Source organism: Trachypithecus francoisi, unplaced genomic scaffold (assembly GCF_009764315.1).
Source record: "Trachypithecus francoisi isolate TF-2019V2 unplaced genomic scaffold, Tfra_2.0 Lachesis_group19, whole genome shotgun sequence".
Taxonomy (NCBI): Eukaryota; Metazoa; Chordata; class Mammalia; order Primates; family Cercopithecidae; genus Trachypithecus; species Trachypithecus francoisi.
The window spans coordinates 38,088,950-38,106,606 of NW_022681464.1; the positions used below are offsets into that span (position 1 = coordinate 38,088,950).

Below are 17,657 nucleotides of genomic sequence, written 5' to 3' on the forward strand. Positions count from 1 at the left end.
GACTTTGAAGTGTTCAAAAAATATTATCTGCACCTGTGTTCAAGGTCTAAAAAAAGAAAGACTAAAATACCTTCAGGATTGAGTTGGCTTTCTTTGTCTTTCACATTGAATTATTCAAAGGAAAACATACTGGCATTTTTCCCCCTCTTGTTTCTAGGTCAGCATGCTTCTACCAAAAAGTTTAAGTTGTTCAAACACAGCAAGCCATAATAAATACCTACCTACAAAAATATATACATAGTAGGAAGGAAAAAGTAATGAGTTTGAACATAGAAAAATAATTACAGCTCCGTTTCCTAGAGAAAGTTTATTGTCTAAGGCTCTTTATGGCCAAAATGGCTAAGTCTCCTGAGGATTATATAGAGCAAATGTTTTCATAATAAAATTTGCTCAAAGGTTTAATTACTAATGATATATCAGATTATGAATAAATACAAATATTGCATATGTGGCTAAAAGGATTTGTATACAATTAAAATAATTTTAATATAAAATGTTGCAATAGAGTTGAGAAAATAAAGATCCTTTAAAAATACAAATTCATAAAACTCTAGATTCTACAGCGCTGGGGAAATGAAATAAGTACACAAGTAGTTACCTTGACAACTGCCTTATAATGAAAATGCCTATCTTCTATAAACCTAGCACAAACCGTCCAGGAAAACAGATATTTAACATGTAATCTTTCTCTATTACATGTATTGTCCTAAATGAGGTTCTTAAGCATATCTGCAGAACGTTTTTCAGGGAAACACATTGAGGCTGTCATATACATTTGGTATTAATTCCTCCCAGCTTTTCTTTGGAAGGCAGTTCGTTTGAAGCAAGTGCTAGAAGAAATGAATTCACCTCAGTGACAGTATTTCCATATCTGCAGCCAATGTGTGATCCTTATGAATATTCCATGGCAGAATATGACCTATGAACTTGAGACTGTGAAGTGATCCTGTTCCATTTTAAATGGAATTTCAGAGTGTTGCCATCATACATTCCAGGTAAACCCCAGCAGAATCTGGCTCTGTTACTGAACCCACCAGAAGCTCCCAGGAGGCCACCATCACTGATAAAATGATAGCTGTAGATCAGGTGCTGCTCAAATCCAAGAGGGATTTAGGAATTTCTGCCTTTGGAAGCATGCATCACTTCTAGTCAAACTGACCACTCTATTATTTTCTCAATACCTTTTTAGATTCCCAGAGGAAACAGCTTTTCTAGTTGTCCTACCAGATATTTTGTGGATTTAAATTTTGTAAGACTGAAAACTATGTTACGTTTATAGCAAAAAATGCAACCTATGCCAGATACTTTGGAGAAGAGGATTAGAGGCAGAAGGTGGTTATTGACCACATAGCCCAGAAATGTCTGTTTTGAAGATCAGCAATTTTTTTCTGTGGACCATAGAATTTAAATAAAAGTCACATGTATCTTGCAAGTGTTTTCTTAATCTCCATGAATAGGGGATCATTCTGAATATGAAGAAAATAAAACTTGCCTTGGACTGAGAAAGTAAATATCAGCCCATCATTCATCAGGCTGAAACAGCAGCCACAGATAAGCCAACTGCAAAGTGAGCAGGAAATGACATTTCTCCAGGGACATTGCTGTTGTAAAGTGTCACGGTAACCTCCTTCTTCGAGTGACTATAGACTCATTGAGAAACTCTTCTCTAATATCAAAGACAATCAGTGAGCTTGCTGTGTAAAATTTTATCAGTAAGAGTAAAACATCTCACTCTTGCCTGCAGGATCTTAGTTGCTTCACTGAAGCAGAGAAGCAGCCTCGATTCCCACTTCTGGTGAGAAGTCCCAGATAAGGGGCTTGGGGATGCAACAGTCCATATTTATCTTAACTTGATTGTTTCCAAAGAAATAGCACCCTGGGTTCACTTTGCAGACCGGACCTGCATCTAAGCTCCACTCTTCCTAGAATCCTAACATAGCCCTTTTTCCTCTAGTGTTTAGTCTCCTTCATTGCATTGGGTCAATAAACCTAATTTTGTCAGAATACAGGTTGGTTCCTATTATTCTTTGACTGAAATAGGGCCATGTTTTTATCAAATGGTCAAGCAAAAGAAAATATTTGTTGCATAAATAGTAGTTCCGAATTTAAGTATTTGCTATTAGATATTGAAAAAATATTTAACAGAATACATCTTTGCAGTAGTTCAGTCTCCTATCACCTGTGAATTTTAAATTCTATATATCAGCTTCTCATCTAGGCAGAAACATTCTGAGTGCGAGGAAACCCGCTGTGAGTACTGAAATGATCTTTTCTGGCCCTGCTGCTGCTAAAGTAACCTGTGGCAAAATTTCCCTGCTCTTAGAAATAGCAAATTGGCAACACAAGCAAGGCTCGCCCGTGAGAACACCAAGCTCTTTGTGAAGCTAAAAGAGACAATAAAGGGAAATAGGTAGGCACGGGTCCCAGGACTCCCAAACAAGGTCTGTCTGCACACTTGGTTGAAATGCTGGGCTGCTGTATTTAAGAAGTAACTGGGAGAGGCTGGGCACGGTGGCTCACGCCTGCAATCCTAGCACTTTGAGAGGCCCAGGCGGGTGGAACACCTGAGGTCAAGGGTTCGAAACCAGCCTGGCCAACATAGCGAACCCCTGTCTCCACTAAAATTACAAAATTAGCAGGGCATGGTGGTGCATGCCTGTAATCCCAGCTACTCAGGAGGCTGAAGCAGGAGAATCGCTTGAACCCAGGAGGCAGCAGAGGTTGCAGTGAACTCCAGCCCGGGCAACAAGAGCGAAACTCTGCCTCAGAAAACCAAGACCAAACCAATACGAAACAAGAAGTAACTGGGAGGGTTACTCAGAGCACACGCCTCTTCCCTGAGGTAGGAAGAGTGCTTCCGACATACCCATGGGAGGAGCCATAATCATAGGCTGAGGCCGCCTTCCGACTGACGTCAGAGCTCAGGGCGTACTGTGAGGCCTGCTGCTGGAAGGAGGAGGCGGACGCCTGGCGGAAGGCCTCGGATTCCTGGCGGTGCGCGGCGGAGGAGCGGCTGCTGTAGGCCGCGGAGCCCTGGGTGTAGATGGCTGAGCGCTTCTTCTCCTGCTGGTAGTGGCTCACGGTGGTGCGGAGGTCCTTGTTGCGGTAGCTGAGATCATAGTGCTGGTGGGACCGCTGATAAAAAGGCAAAGACATCCTGTGTCCCTTGAAGGAACCTGGCCACCTGAAGGAAAACAACGCTTTTTGAGTGTAAGGAACAAGTTCCATAGAACAAGTCATCTAAATCAAAGTGTAAAAATCAATACTCTTGGCTGGGTGCCATGGTTCATGCTTGAAATCCCAACGAGGATCTCTTGAGGCCGAGAACTCAAAGTCAACCTGGCCAACACAGTGAGACCCTATCTCTACAAAAAGAAAAAAGAAAAATTTAGCCGGATGTGGTGTGTGTGTCCGTAGTCCCAGCTACTCCGGAGCCTGAGGCAGGAGGATTGCTTGAGCCCAAGACTTCGAGGCTGCAGTGAGCTATGATTGACCCTTGCACTCAGCTTGGGTGACAGAGAAAGACCCTGTCTAAAAAAATAAAATAAAAATTAATATTCTTATCTTTTCCAAAGAGGAAACCAAAAAGGGTATGAAGTTTAGCATAACTGGATATTCAAAAAACTCTCCACTTCATAGCCCAGATGGGTTTGTCCTGTCATTGTACCTTTTTAAAAAAGATTATATCTAGGAGGTTTTCCTAGAAAAACAAAGTTTTTCTAACCTGGTATTGTGCTTTTTCCTCAGACTCTCTATAATACATATTTCTAATTTTCTGCCATTTCATTCTTCATTTGGGACTTCATCTGGGAGAATGTGGAAGGATAGAGTCATGTGGTATTCATCCAACAAATAATTAGCAGCACCTACTGTGTGCCTAGCACCATCCAGCCCATCAAATCCAGTAGTGAGGCTGGGAGTGGTGACTCATGCCTGTAACCCCAGCACTTTGGGAGGCCGAGGCAGGCGGATCACTTGAGGTCAGTAGTTGAAGACCAGCCTGGCCAACATGGTGAAACTCCGTCTCTACTAAAAATACAAAAATTAGCCTGGCATGGTGGTGAGCACCTGTAGTCCCAGCTACTCCGGTGGTTGAGGCAGGAGAATCACTTGAACTCAGAGGCAGAGTTTGGAGTGAGCCGAGGTTGCGCCACTGCACTCTATAATGGACAACAGAGCAAGACTCTGTCTCAAAACAAAACAAAACAAAACAATACAGTGGTAAACAAAACAGACAAAATACCTGCTCTAATCACATTGTTCAGAACCATACAGTCTACTGCAGGAGAAAGACAATAGAGAAAACAAGTCAAGTATGAGATAGGTTAATGTGCCAAGAACCAGAGAAAAACAACGCAAGTAATAGGGATGGATGCAATTCTCAACAGCCTCAGCAGGGATAGCTTCCCTAGAATGTACATCTGAGCATGAGACTTTCTGGGGAAGAGTATTCCAGAAGGAAGACCAGAGCAAAGGCACTGAGGAATGAACATGACTATCGTGCTCCAGGAACCGCTGATTGGCAGGGGTTCTGGGGTGGGAGAGGTATAGGAGATAATGTCAGAGAGGTGAGCTGTGAGCATGGGGGATGGGCTGGTAGTGTAGGGTCATTTAGGTAGCAGTAAGGACTTCAGCTAATACTGTGAAAGGGCTGAGAAGCCATTGGAAGACTCTGAGCTGAGACTCATTCTTGCCGACGTCTGAAGATGGACTGTGGAGAGAAGACAGTGAAAGCCAGGAGACTTATGAAAGGGCTGAGTTATATCCTCTCAAAATTCCTAGGTTGAAGCCCTAACCTCCAGTACCTCAAAATGTGACCATATTTGGAGATAGGGTCCTTAAAGAGGAAGTTAAGTTAAAATTAGGCCATGAGGATGGGCCCTAATCCTATATGATGGTGTCTCTATAGGAAAGGAAAACCAAGACCCAAATATGTATATAACAGAGGGAAGGCCATGTGGAGACACAGGGAGAAGACAGCCATCCATGAGCTGAGAATAGACCTGAGAAGAAACCAACCCAGCTGACACCTTCATCTTGGACTTCAGCCTCCAGAGTTGTAAGGTAATAAATTTCTGTTGTTTAAGCCACCCAGTCCATGGCACTTTGCTATGATAGCCCTGGCAAAAGAATACAAAGTCCACTGCAATTGTCCAGGCTAGAGGTGACAGGGGTAGCAGTGAAAGTGTGAGAGGTGGTCAAGCTCTGCACAGGTTTTGAAGTTAGAACCAATGGCATTTGCTGAAAGTTGTGAATTAGGATGTGAAAGAAAGAGGACTCCAAGGTTGAGCAATTGAAAGACAAGTTGCTATTAACTGAGATGGGGAGGAATGTGGGAAAGTATCAATTTGGGGTGGAAAAACAGGAGATTGATTTTAATGCTGTACATCTGAGATGCCTGTTAGCCCTCCCAGAGGAGAGGGAGGGAATTTTAAGTGGGAAGTTGGATATGTGACTCTGAAATGCACGGGAGAAGTCCAGGATGCAGATTTACATTTGGGAGTCAACAGCATATAGGTGGTATCAAAAGCCAAGAAAACAGATGAGCACCATTATACACGGAAAAGAAAGTCCTAAAAGAAAACAGATGAGGCCGGGCACGGTGGCTCAAGCCTGTAATCCCAGCACTTTGGGAGGCCGAGACGGGCAGATCACGAGGTCAGGAGATCGAGACCATCCTGGCTAACACGGTGAAACCCCGTCTCTACTAAAAAGTACAAAAAACTAGCCGGGCGAGGTGGCGGGCGCCTGTAGTCCCAGCTACTTGGGAGGCTGAGGCAGGAGAATGGTGTAAACCCGGGGGGCAGAGTTTGCAGTGAGCTGAGATCCGGCCATTGCACTCCAGCCTGGGCGACAGAGCGAGACTCCGTCTCAAAAAAAAAAAAAAAAAAGAAAACAGATGAGCACCGTTATACATGGAAAAGAAAGTCCTAAAAGAAAACAGGTGAGAACCATGATACACGGAAAAGAAAATTATAGGCATGGTGGCTCATGCCTGTAATCCAGCACTTTGAGAGGATTTCCTGAGCCCAGAAGTTTGAGACCAGCTTGGGCAACATTGTGAGACCTTGTCTCTATTATAAAAATCTAAAACAAAATAAAATAAATAAAATAAAGTCCTAGAACTGAACCCTGGAGTATGCTAATCTTATATATAAGCTCTCTCAAATCTCACAAACACTTCAAGCAAAGGTATAGCCTCAAAGCAGAAAAAAAAAAAAAAAAAAAAAAAACTGTTTGCTCCATAAGGAACTTACAGGCTTCTAGTCTCCCTACATAAAGAGGTAAGAGAGTCGATTCCCAGGGTGGCAGCTGGCATTGTGAACCTGAGCTAACAGTTCTACTGAAAGTCAAAGGTGGTATGTTTGTTTAGCATAGGGTGGGGAGACATCACATTGCCTTAGCATTCTTGAATAGTCTATCCACTGAAGCAGGCCTATCAGCCATGTTGACAACCCTGGATGAAGTAATAGTTTTATAAAAGCTCCACCCCCAAGTGTTTTAATTCTGTAGAATTAGTTTTAAAGTGATCTGTTTTCTCCAAATGTCGTTTTTAAAAAAATTCAAAATGAAGAACGAATCCTTCTAAACTCAGCATATTCTTTGTCAAGTTTAACACTACTTTTTATTTAAACTATTTTAAAAGTCAGCATGTATTCCCTAGAGAAGAAAATCGAGCAAACTTCACTCCAGAAATATTTATCTTAGGGCTCATGGAAGATATCAATCTACGTGGCATTTCCTAAGAGAAAAAAATAGCTACTAGCAAGCAACTTTGCTTCAACCCTTAAATAGATGGCTATTTTCTGTTACAAAATATAGAGGATAATTACCATGTATAATTAATAACTACTAGATGAATTTTGATAAAACAAAGGGGTTAGAAAATGTTAATACAGAATTATATTAGGCAGTTATAAAGATATTAGAGAAGTTTCTGTTATGATACTACATTGTAACATGGCACATGCTATTTGAATGATTTTCAAATAAATAATAAAGAACCTTGTTATGTTATAAACTAAATTCACTCCCCAGATGATTTGAAATGCTGTTATTTTCACAAAATAAAATCTTTAAATATCTTGCCCCAATACTATTTTTTACTGTTTCATTTCTCCCAAATACATTTACTTTTAATACTACTTAATATACCTCTCACATAGATAGTAGGTTACAAGTAAACAGGGTTTGACTTGAAGTCCTCACTGCTGTTGTCACAGCCCTGACCTCTGGAACAAAGGTACAACCACCTCCTCTTCATCAAGTAAGCCTTTGAAGTTAACTAAAGCCAGGATTAGCCCCAACACATGACAGCTGGAGAAGGTTGGGAGGAAAGATGGTTTTAGTGACTTTTGTTTCTTTAAGACCTAAATTTTCTTTCTGATAATAATTTGAGAATTTGGGAAGAAATACAAATTCCATAGCTGTAATTTATGATACCTTTGTGCAGTCATTAGAGGGCAAAAGCTGATGAAAACGATTCCCAGAAAAATCGCTATGTGGGGCTCTATGTTGCCTCTGAAATATTACTTAACCATTGTGAGGCCGTATCATTGTGCACGCTCACATTTACCCACATTGCATTGTCACAGCAAGATCCCTGAATTATAAACTAGTGACTTCAGAGTTAATTTTCCTTCTTTCGGTCTAATTTGTAACCAGGGAGCATTGTATGGCACACACAGGATTGAAAATACAGGGCCTCCTGTCTCTCATCCATTTCAGATTTCAACCAAACCGTACTTGGAAGGAGCATTAAACACACACTTGCAGTTCAATCCGAGGCAAATATGACCTCCTTACAGTTCCAGGAACAGCAGCTTAATTTCAAAAGAATACAGTGATGTGAGAGAAGAGCTGTGCCAGCCCAACTGGCACCCGGCTGTTCTGGTTTCCCTCCCTGGAGCTTTACTTTCCTATTTCTCTGTTATTCTGACATCTCTTTGAGAAAACTGCTGAGTTCAGAAGACAGAAAGAAAGCACTTACACTGCAGTGCTGCTAAGCTTATAAACTATCCAGTGCATTCTTCTGCTTCAGTGTCACACTTACCAGTTTCCAAAGGAGTAATGGTGGTGGAAATGTTCCGATGAGGCCGAGGAGCTGGATGAGAGAATGAAAACTCCGCCTAGGTTGAATCCAAGAAAACGTTAAGAGGCAGGGCTAAAGACAGGACCCTGGAGGCCAGTTCAAAAATAATGCATGTGGTCAGGCAGCCGAATGTCAGGCCACACAACCAGCCTTTTATGGCCAAGAAAGCAGTTAAATATAGCAGCAGATGGGGAGGGTAGTCCCAAACCAGGAGGAGGAGAGGGGCACGGGCAGGTAGCTGCCTCAGTAATATAATTGCATAATGCCGGTCAGTGGGTCTGGCCCAATTAAACAAAATACAGGACTTTTATTTGGCAACAAGAGCTATTTTCAATGTCACTTTATCATTAGATAATGTAAAAGTGTAATGGAAAGAGTGGTTTGTGTTAACAGCTAAAAATAGGTGTAGTAATATGATTCTCAAAATGGACTTCATGGAATTTTAATGCCAAGATATGGTTCTGGGCATGCTGTTAATAACACACGTACAGTACATTTAAAAGATACAAAGTGAAAAAAGAACTTGAAGCTAACTAAAGGCAAAACAAGGAAGAAATGGGTTACACGTGGTGGCAATTTTTACCTGACATCACGGTCACTATTTCTCTCATTTCAGGAAAATTTACAAGGTGAAGTCCTAGCTTCAAGCCTGACTATATATATATACACACACACACACACATTTTTTTTGGCGGGGGGAATGGAGCCTCGCCCTGTCGCCCAGGCTGGAGTGCAGTGGCGCGATCTCGGCTCACTGCAAGCTCTGCCTCCCAGGTTCACGCCACTCTCCTGCCTCAGCCTCCCAAGTAGCTGGGACTACAGGTGCCCACCAACACGCCCAGCTAATTTTTTGTATTTTTAGTGGAGACAAGGTTTCACCGTGTTAGCCAGGATGGTCTCAATCCCCTGACCTCGTGATCCGCCTGCCTCAGCCTCCCCAAGTGCTGGGATTACAGGCGTGAGCCACCGCGCCTGGCCAAGCCTGAATATTTGATTCCCTGTTCATTAACTAAAGCCTTTTGAGATGCAACCCAGTGTTGCGTCCTTCCTAACTCAGAGTAGCGTCAGTCCATCTAATAAGAGATTCCCTTTCTTCGTTCTTTAAATGGTATGACCAATGAAGAGGAGGCATAACCCGGTGGTGACAGCCTGCGTTGTAGATTCAGACCAGATCTAGATCCCACTATACTGATAGCACTTAGTAGCCATGTAATGTCTAGCGATTTATTTCTCCTTCCTAAGCTTCAGGTTTTTTGTCTATAAAATGGGGACAATAACATCCAAATTATAGGATTGCTGTCGTGATTAAATGTGATACTGCAGACAGAGCACTTGACCTAGTGACAGTTACATAATATAGACTCAGTAAATATCAGCTATGATTACTGACACCAATAATATAAAAACTCATTGTTAGATTATATGTATGCAGTAGGTTGGTATTTTGATCTATTGGCCTTATGTTCTGACAGTGATATGTTCTTATGTTCTTACATCAACTGAATAAAGGTTACTTGTGTCTATCAAAATTGTTTTTCTTTTTGATACAGAGTCTTACTCTGTTGCCCAAGCTGGAGTGCAGTGGTGCAGTCTTGGCTCACTGCAACCTCTGCCTCCCAGGCTCAAGCAATTCTCCCACCTCAGCCTCCCGAGTAGCTACAGGTGTGTGCCACCACACCCGGCTAATTTTTTTTTTTTTTTTTTAACTTTTGGTAGAAATGGAGTTTCACCATGTTGCCCAGGCTGGTCTCAAACTCCTGGATTCGAGTAATCCACCTGCCTCAGTCTCCCAAAGTGCTGGAATTACAGGCGTGAGCTACTGCACCCAGCCTCTATCAAGATATTGAACAGACTCAGTATTATAGTATACTTCATCATGACTTTCTTGATAATCACTACAGTTAACACTGTTGAGGACCTACCCAGTGCCAGACACTGGGATAGGCAGTTTATATACATGATCCCACTGACTTCTTATCATACCTTGCAAAGTACAGCTTAATTACCTCGTTGAGGAAAGCAAGGCTTCCAGAAGGGAAGGCATTTGCCAAAGATCACACAGCTGGTAGATGACAAAAACGCAACTTCATTCAGAGATATTTGATTCCAAACCCTGTGTACTTGTAGTCACGTATTGCTGTCTCCTCCAGTGTACTTTGCTGGTAAGAAACTAGATATATTGAAATGGCCTTTCAAGTGCAATATGGGTCTTCACTTGTAATAGAGGGTTAGCTTCTGAGCTACTCAAAGTATGTAAAATAATCTGTTCCACCTAGTTCTGATCCAGTTACCTGTGAAATTCAGCCTGGAATTTCTTCCTATACATACATCTGCTATTAGTGAGCATGTGGACATTTTAGCTATCTGGAAGCCATAGGCGAGTTTTCCAAGTGTTATGTTCCCCAAGCATCCATTTGTTCTCTAAACATCCAATACAGAATGCAGTGATTCTTCTCAAGTCTTATCCACCAGCCATTAGAATGATTCCTGGTGAGCCGTTTCTCTAGAGAATATTGGTAAATTGCCCCAAATCTTCTCAAAGCAGAAAAGAGGAAAAATAAACAAAAATAGGAGATATAAGTCCTCCTAATAATAGCTAATATTTAATGACTATTTGCTATATGCCAGGAAGTAACACTGTTTTACAAGATCTTATTTGATTATCATATACATGATTATCATGAAAACATTTTATGGATTAAGAAACTGAGATTTATAGCCAGACATGGTGGCTCACACCTGTAATCCCAGCACTTTGGGAGGTCAAGGCAGGCAGATTGCTTGAACTCAGGAGTTCGAGACCATTCTGGGCAACATGGCGAAACCCCATCTCTACAAAAAGTACAAACATTAGCCAGGTGTTGTGGCATGTACCTGTAGTCCCACCTACTCGGGAGGCTGAGGTGGGAGAATTGCTTGAGCCTAGGGAGGTCGAGGTTGCAGTGAGCCAAGATCATACCACTGCACTCCAGCCTGAGCAACAGAGCAAGAGACCCTGTCTCAAAAAGAAACAAACAAACAAAAAAAAATTGAGATTTAGAGAGATCAGTATCCTTAAAGTCACACAACCAGAATGTGACAGAGGATGGAACCCAGGACTGTTCCACACAGAGCATAGCCTCCTATATATCACACTGTGCTGCCTCTCAACCATTTAACTGTATGTGTATGCCTGTTTGTGTATGTGTGTGTGCACAAACACACATTTATGTTGATAGAGAGTACCATGTGCCAGTACTGTCCATTAGAAGGAAGAACTGTTACAGAAGAAGAGTTTCATTTGTGTTTCTTACGTAACAGACAATAATTTATTAGGTCAAAATGTACTGGCTACAAGTATCAATACATTTAAATATTTACTGAACTTTCATCCTTGTTAAAAATACAAAAATGAGAAAAGTCCACACACACTATGGAAAAACTAAAATATTATCATTGATTCATTGATTCTCAGGATCCCTGTGAAAGCCAGAGTTTATTCCAAACAAATATAAAATAAGTTTAGACAAAAGAAGCATGAGCTAGACCCAGCAGAATCTCCTAAGTGATCTTTCTGCTGTGGCATCATCTAGATTCAGGTTTTTCTAACAGCAAATTTATCTGAATTACAACTAGCTACGTAATAAATTACATATGGTGATGTACTGGATAATAAAACTAAAGAAGAAAAACTTGGGCTCATATGAATCAATTATTGGAACTTAGTTATGATTCCTTTATAGATGTAGACTCTAGTCAATTAGACTTACTCATTATACACTTACAGATTTGTAATTATCCTGAAAACTTAATGGAGTGCTAACCAGTGCTAAATGTGGCATAGGACAACTCCTCAGGACACAGGGACTCCTTAGAGATGGGAAAAAACAAGGGCTAGGGGTCAGTGTGGCCAGGGATCAGCTGTTCAGCGGTGGGGAGGCCAACTGCTGCAAGCCTCTCTTAACCTGCCTGTGAGGCTCAGGAGCTGGTGGGTAGATTCTGGGAGTGGGACAAACCCCTAAGCCAGGAAACTGCCTGCACCTATAGTCCAGGCCAGGGAGCTGGAGGTGAGGATTAGAAAGCAAGACCGCAAAGCCCATTTTCTAACATGTTTGTCTCTACCTGTGTTTCTGTCTATTCATAAATAGATATTTGGAATTATAATGACTTCCAAATGATGAGATGCTTGCTTGCTTTTTTTTTAACCTTCTTGTTTGTATTTTTTTAATTGATTTTAAGATATAATTAGCATCAAGAACTGTGAAGGTAAATACATACAATGGAATATTATTCAGCCTTAAAAAGGAATGAAATCCTGACACACACTACAACATGGATAAACTCTAAAGACATTATGCAAAGTGAAATAAGCCAGTCACACAAGGACAAATAGTGTATGATTCCACTTATATGAGGTACCTAGAGTAGTCGAGTTGATAGAGAAAGTAGAACAGTGGTTGCCAGGGGCTGGGGAAAGGGGGTCATGAGGAGTATTGCTTAATGGGTAGAGTTTCAACATGGAATGATTAAAAAGCTCTAGAGCAATGTGAGCTGGGCGCGGTGGCTCACACCTGTAATCCCAGCACTTTGGGAGACCAAGGCGGGTGAATCACAAGGTCAGGAGTTCGAGACCAGCCTGGCCAACATGGTGAAACCCGGTTTTTACTAAAAATACAAAAAAATTAGCTGGGCATGGTGGCAGGTGCCTGTAATCCCAGCTACTCGGGAGGCTGAGGCAGGAGAATCGCTTGAACCCAGCATGCGGAGATTGCAGTGAGCCGAGATCAAGCCATTGCACTCTAGCCCAAGGGGCTATGTGAGACTCCATCTCAAAAAATAAATTAATTAATTTTTTAAAAGCTCTAGAGATGTGTAATGGTGATAGTTATACAACATTGTAAATGTACTCATTGCCACTGAACTGTATCCCTAAAATGACTAAAATGGTAAATTTAATGTTATGTATATTTTACCACAATTCTTTCAAAAAAGAACCCAGGAGTCAGAGATTTTACCCGACGTGCAAGCTAAAAAGTGAGCCTACTACGGTTTCATGGGTGTTAACAGAAGACCCAAGACAAAGAGCTTTACTCCTGACAGCAAGAGCAGTGACTGAGTGTCAGCATATTCTTCACTGGTTTGCCAGCCCTCAATCCCCATGTTCCCAAAGGACAACGTGATAAAGACCAGGTGACACCTGCAGTCACGGTGGGCTGCATTACAGAAGAAAAATCTTGACTTTAGAGCACCGACTCTTTCATCATGAGCATTCAGCATACCTGCCCTTTGCTGCAGAGGGAGATACTCTTGTTACACTGGATAGTAAGCGTGTCTGCCTTTTGCTCTGGCTGGAGATACTTCCTCTATCTTCAAAGGCTGCAGAAACAGGCTGGAACAAAGGAGAGCCAGAGTTTCGCTTAAAACATGTGCTGAAACACAAGAGACCCATGGAGAATTGTCTCCCAACAATGACTGTGTGTTATTTTTATGAAAACAATATGTTTTTTTTTCCTTTAAAAGTAAGAACCAGAATAAAGATCAGCAGATCTGAATCTCCAGTTTCAATTCATTTCGAATTTCCTTTTAACAGTTTATAGCAATAAAATTGACACACCATAAATTAATCCATTTTAAGAGTAAAGTTTAGTGAGGTTTAGTCAATTTTTACATTGTGCAACGATCACCAAAGTCCAGTTTTAAAACACAACCATCACCAAAATCCAGTTTTAAAATACTTCCATCACCCAGAAGTTTCCTCAGGCTTGTCTGCAGTGAATCCTGGGTCCCGCGCATGCCCGGGGCCACCACTGACCTCTGTCTCAACAGTTCAGCTTTTTCTAGAAATTTCACACAAATGGAATCCTACCATATGTAGTCTTTTGTGTCTGGTTTCTTTCACTTGGCAAGATGTTTCTGAGTTTCGGCTGTGGTGGTGTGTGATTTGGCAGAGTGCTTCTTTTTATTGCTAAGAAGTGTTTCATTGAAAGATAGACTACATTGTGTTTTTCCATTCATCAGCTAACGGACATTTGCATTATGCCTAGTTTGAGGCTATTATGAATAATGCTAACTTAAATCTTAAAACTTAAAATCTATTTGTCCTTATTTAACCGAATGAAACATCAAAGCACTAACCAGGCCGGGCGCGGTGGTTCATCCCTGTAATCCCAGCACTCTGGGAGGCCGAGACGGGCGGATCACGAGGTCAGGAGATCGAAACCATCCTGGCTAACACGGTGAAACCCCGTCTCTACTAAAAATACAAAAAATTAGCCGGGCGCGGTGGCGGGCGCCTGTAGTCCCAGCTACTCCGGAGGCTGAGGCGGGAGAATGGCGGGAACCCGGGAGGCGGAGCTTGCAGTGAGCTGAGATCCGGCCACTGCACTCCAGCCTGGACAACAGAGAAAGACTCTGTCTCAAAAAAAAAAAAAAAAAAATTAGCTGGGTGTGATTGCATGTGCCTGTAGTCCCAGCTACTTAAGAGGCTGAGGCAAGAGGATTGCTTGAGCCCAGGAGGTCAAGGCTGCAGTGAGCTATCATCATGCCACTGTCCTCCAGCCTGGGCGACAGAGTGAGACAAAACAAAACAAAGCAAAACAAAAACTAAGGTATAGAGAAATTCAGTTATTTGCTCTAGAATACACAACTAAAAAGTATTAGAGCTAGGATTCAAATTCAGATCATTCAGATCCAGAGTTAATATGCTTAACAGTGTGCAATATTTCCTCATAAAAACAAAGCATTTCTGATGAAATTCTACTTTTACAATTTCTAAAATAATGTAGATACCATTTTTTCATGTGAGACAGGTCTACGTTTCCAAGTATAAATGTGATTATATTCTGTTTTCCTCTTTCTCTCTCATTCCCCAAGAGTCCCTTTTCTTCCCTCAGTCCACACTGAAACAGAAATGAAGATGCAAGAACAAAACAAAACCACCCTTCAGACTTTGCAGTCTCACATACGAGCTTACAGAGCTAGCGTTTCCTATCCTGCTCACTAGATAACACTAAGCTTTAAAGGAAGAGGAAAAAGGCAGAGTACACTAGAATGGGTAAGCCAGGATTGATAGAAGGGATAGGTGGTCCTCAACCTGGAAGGAAAAGGACATTTGGTGGAAAGAACAGGGGAGCAGAGAGAAAGAGGATAATTAATTTTTTAATGGCCTTTTAAACTTGGAGACGCTATGCTAAGTGAAATAAGCCAGACACAAAGAACAGATACTGCATGATCCCACTTGTATGAGGTACCTGCAATAGTGGAATTTATAGAGACAGGAAGTGGAGTAAGAGCAACCAGGGTCTGAGGTGGCAGGGTGGGAGGAATTCGGAGTTAATGTTGAATGGGTATGATGTTTCAGCTGGGGATGATGAAAAAGTTCTGGAGATGGGTAGTGGTGATGGATGCAAAACAATGTGAATGTACTTAATGCCAGAGAAACTGTATACTTACAAATGGTTAAAGTGGTAAATTTTATGCTATACATATTTCATCACAGTTTTTAAAAATGAACTCTTGCTAGTGCATCACTGCTCAGCACAGACAGCCCATCATTCAGCAGTCCTGGACACTGATAACCTCACCCTCCACAACAGAGATGTTGGAGGAGGAGATAAGGGCACCCACGGGGCTTCAACCCTTTCAGCTGGGGACAGTTGCTCTCTTTCTCTATGAGGGGCAGTCATGGAGGCACCAGTATCACACTTGGTTCTCACCAATATCCTACCCTGTCCACAGCTGTCCTTTCAATAACAATGAATGAATGTGTTGTATTGCTCTGCTATAATTTGTTACCTGGTCTCTAAGTGCTGAGCACCTGGAAATTTCCAGTCATTCACCAGGACCAGAAGCTGGAAGCAGGCACTTGGAGCATCTTTAGTTTCAACCCAGCTCTTTTATCACCTCTCTGTGACCTCTTCTGAAAGGCCTTTCAGCCTCTCGGGCTCGTGTTTATTCATAGATCCCCTAATAGAGTGAGATTGGAAGAGCGGTTCTCCTGCCTGGCTGTACATTAGTATCACCTGAGGAGCTTTTAAACCATACTCAGGCCTAGGCCATATTCTAGGACTATTAACTCCATATTTCTGGCATGAGACATGAACATCAGTGTTTTTTAAAAGCTCCGAAATGATTCTAACATGCAACCCAAGAGAAAAAAAAATAACCTCTTAGGTCTCTTTTAGTTCGAAAAGGATAAAAGCCTGAATTAAAAAGAAAGCTGTAAATATTTTGTACAAATATAAGTATTCCTTTTTAACTCCTCGGGAAGTATTTGCCCAGAAGGTACTATGAATTGGAGGGTATATTTTATGAGATTGCTATGTGGAATAATTAGGCTAATGTATAATGCCATCAACCAAATATGAATGCACTCTTTCCTCATTGCCCCATCAATATTGGAATGGTTAATTTTAGTTTATTTTAGCAAGTTTAACAGAAGTGAGATGTGGCCGGGTGCGGTGGCTCACGCCTCTAATCCCAGCACTTTGGGAGGTCAAGGCAGGAGGATCACCTGAAGTCGAGAGTTTGAGATTAGCCTGACCAACATGGAGAAAACCTGTCTCCATTAAAAGTACAAAATTAGCCGGGCATGGTGGCACATACCTGTAATCCCAGCTACTCAGGATGCTGAGGCAGGAGAATGGAGAATCACTTGAACCCAGGAGGCGGAGGTTGTGGTGAGCCGAGATTGCGCCATTGCACTCCATCCTGGGCAACAAGAGTGAAACTCCGTCTCAAAAAAAAAAAAAAAGTGAGATGTATCTCATAGCTATTCTCAAATGCGTTTAAAAAATTATTTGTGAGGCTGACCATGTCCTTAAATGTTATCCCACTATTTGGCTTTCCTCTTGTATGAGGTATCTTTTTCCTGAGATCATTATTAATCTGTTAATGTGATAATAAAATAGCTATCATTATTGAGACCTATTGTGTGCTAGATACTATACCAGAGCTTTACAGTTATTATTTTATATATTTGTTACAAAATTTCTTCAAAGCAGTTATTATTCCCAAGTTAAAATGAAAATGAGGCAGGAGAACAGGGTCTGGAGGCAGGGAACCTAAGGCCGAATTCATGCTGACTTCCTAGAACTCAATCACAAAGAAAACCCCAACTTTCCATGCCCAGGTAAGAAAAGGACCAGAGGCTAATCCCTTTGCAACCTCCCATTTTCTGAGTGGCAGACGAAAAATTGAAAGTGCCTTTGATTTGTCCCCTCTGGGAGACAGTCAGGCTGGTTGCTGGCCAAGTTTTCATTTGCATAGTACTATAACTTTGTAACTTCACTTCAGCCTCTGATTGGTCACTTTCTGCAACCAATCAGATCTTTGCATAGGGTGTAACTGTAACTTTGCTTCAGCCTCTAATTGGCCCCCTCCTGCAATCAATCAGACTGATCGCAGGCCAGTACTGCTTTTACATAGGGGGTACACCTGTACACCAAGTAACCAATGGGGAAACCTCTAGAGGGTATTTACCAGAAAATTCTGTAACTTGGCTCTTGAGCTGCTTGCTTGGGCTGCTCCCACCATACGGAGTATACTTTCATTTTCAATAAATCTCTGCTTTTGTTGCTTCATTCTT

The 17,657-nt window shown here is 41.7% G+C and overlaps 1 protein-coding gene and 2 long non-coding RNA genes across 4 annotated transcripts in view; 1 reads left to right on the plus strand and 2 right to left on the minus strand.

Moving 5' to 3' along the window:
- Nucleotides 1–8,354, minus strand: part of MYOM1 (myomesin 1) — a 151,197-nt gene extending 142,843 nt beyond the window's left edge. For both annotated transcript variants that reach the window (XM_033178223.1, XM_033178221.1), the window contains exons 1-2: nucleotides 8,054–8,354; nucleotides 2,867–3,184 (exon numbers count right to left, since the gene is read on the minus strand). In XM_033178223.1, the coding sequence (XP_033034114.1) occupies nucleotides 2,867–3,156 (290 nt within the window). In that variant the 5' untranslated portion in view covers nucleotides 3,157–3,184; nucleotides 8,054–8,354. The remainder of the gene's footprint in view (nucleotides 1–2,866; nucleotides 3,185–8,053) is intronic.
- Nucleotides 1,706–13,364, plus strand: LOC117064105. Its single transcript, XR_004429265.1, has 3 exons — nucleotides 1,706–1,795; nucleotides 4,910–5,064; nucleotides 13,064–13,364. It is a non-coding gene; the product is annotated as an uncharacterized LOC117064105 (long non-coding RNA).
- On the minus strand, nucleotides 11,042–16,726 carry LOC117064106. The gene is made up of 3 exons (XR_004429266.1): nucleotides 16,676–16,726; nucleotides 13,351–13,460; nucleotides 11,042–11,087 (listed from the first exon to the last, which is right to left on the minus strand). It is a non-coding gene; the product is annotated as an uncharacterized LOC117064106 (long non-coding RNA).
- Between the last annotated feature and the right edge of the window lie 931 nt (nucleotides 16,727–17,657).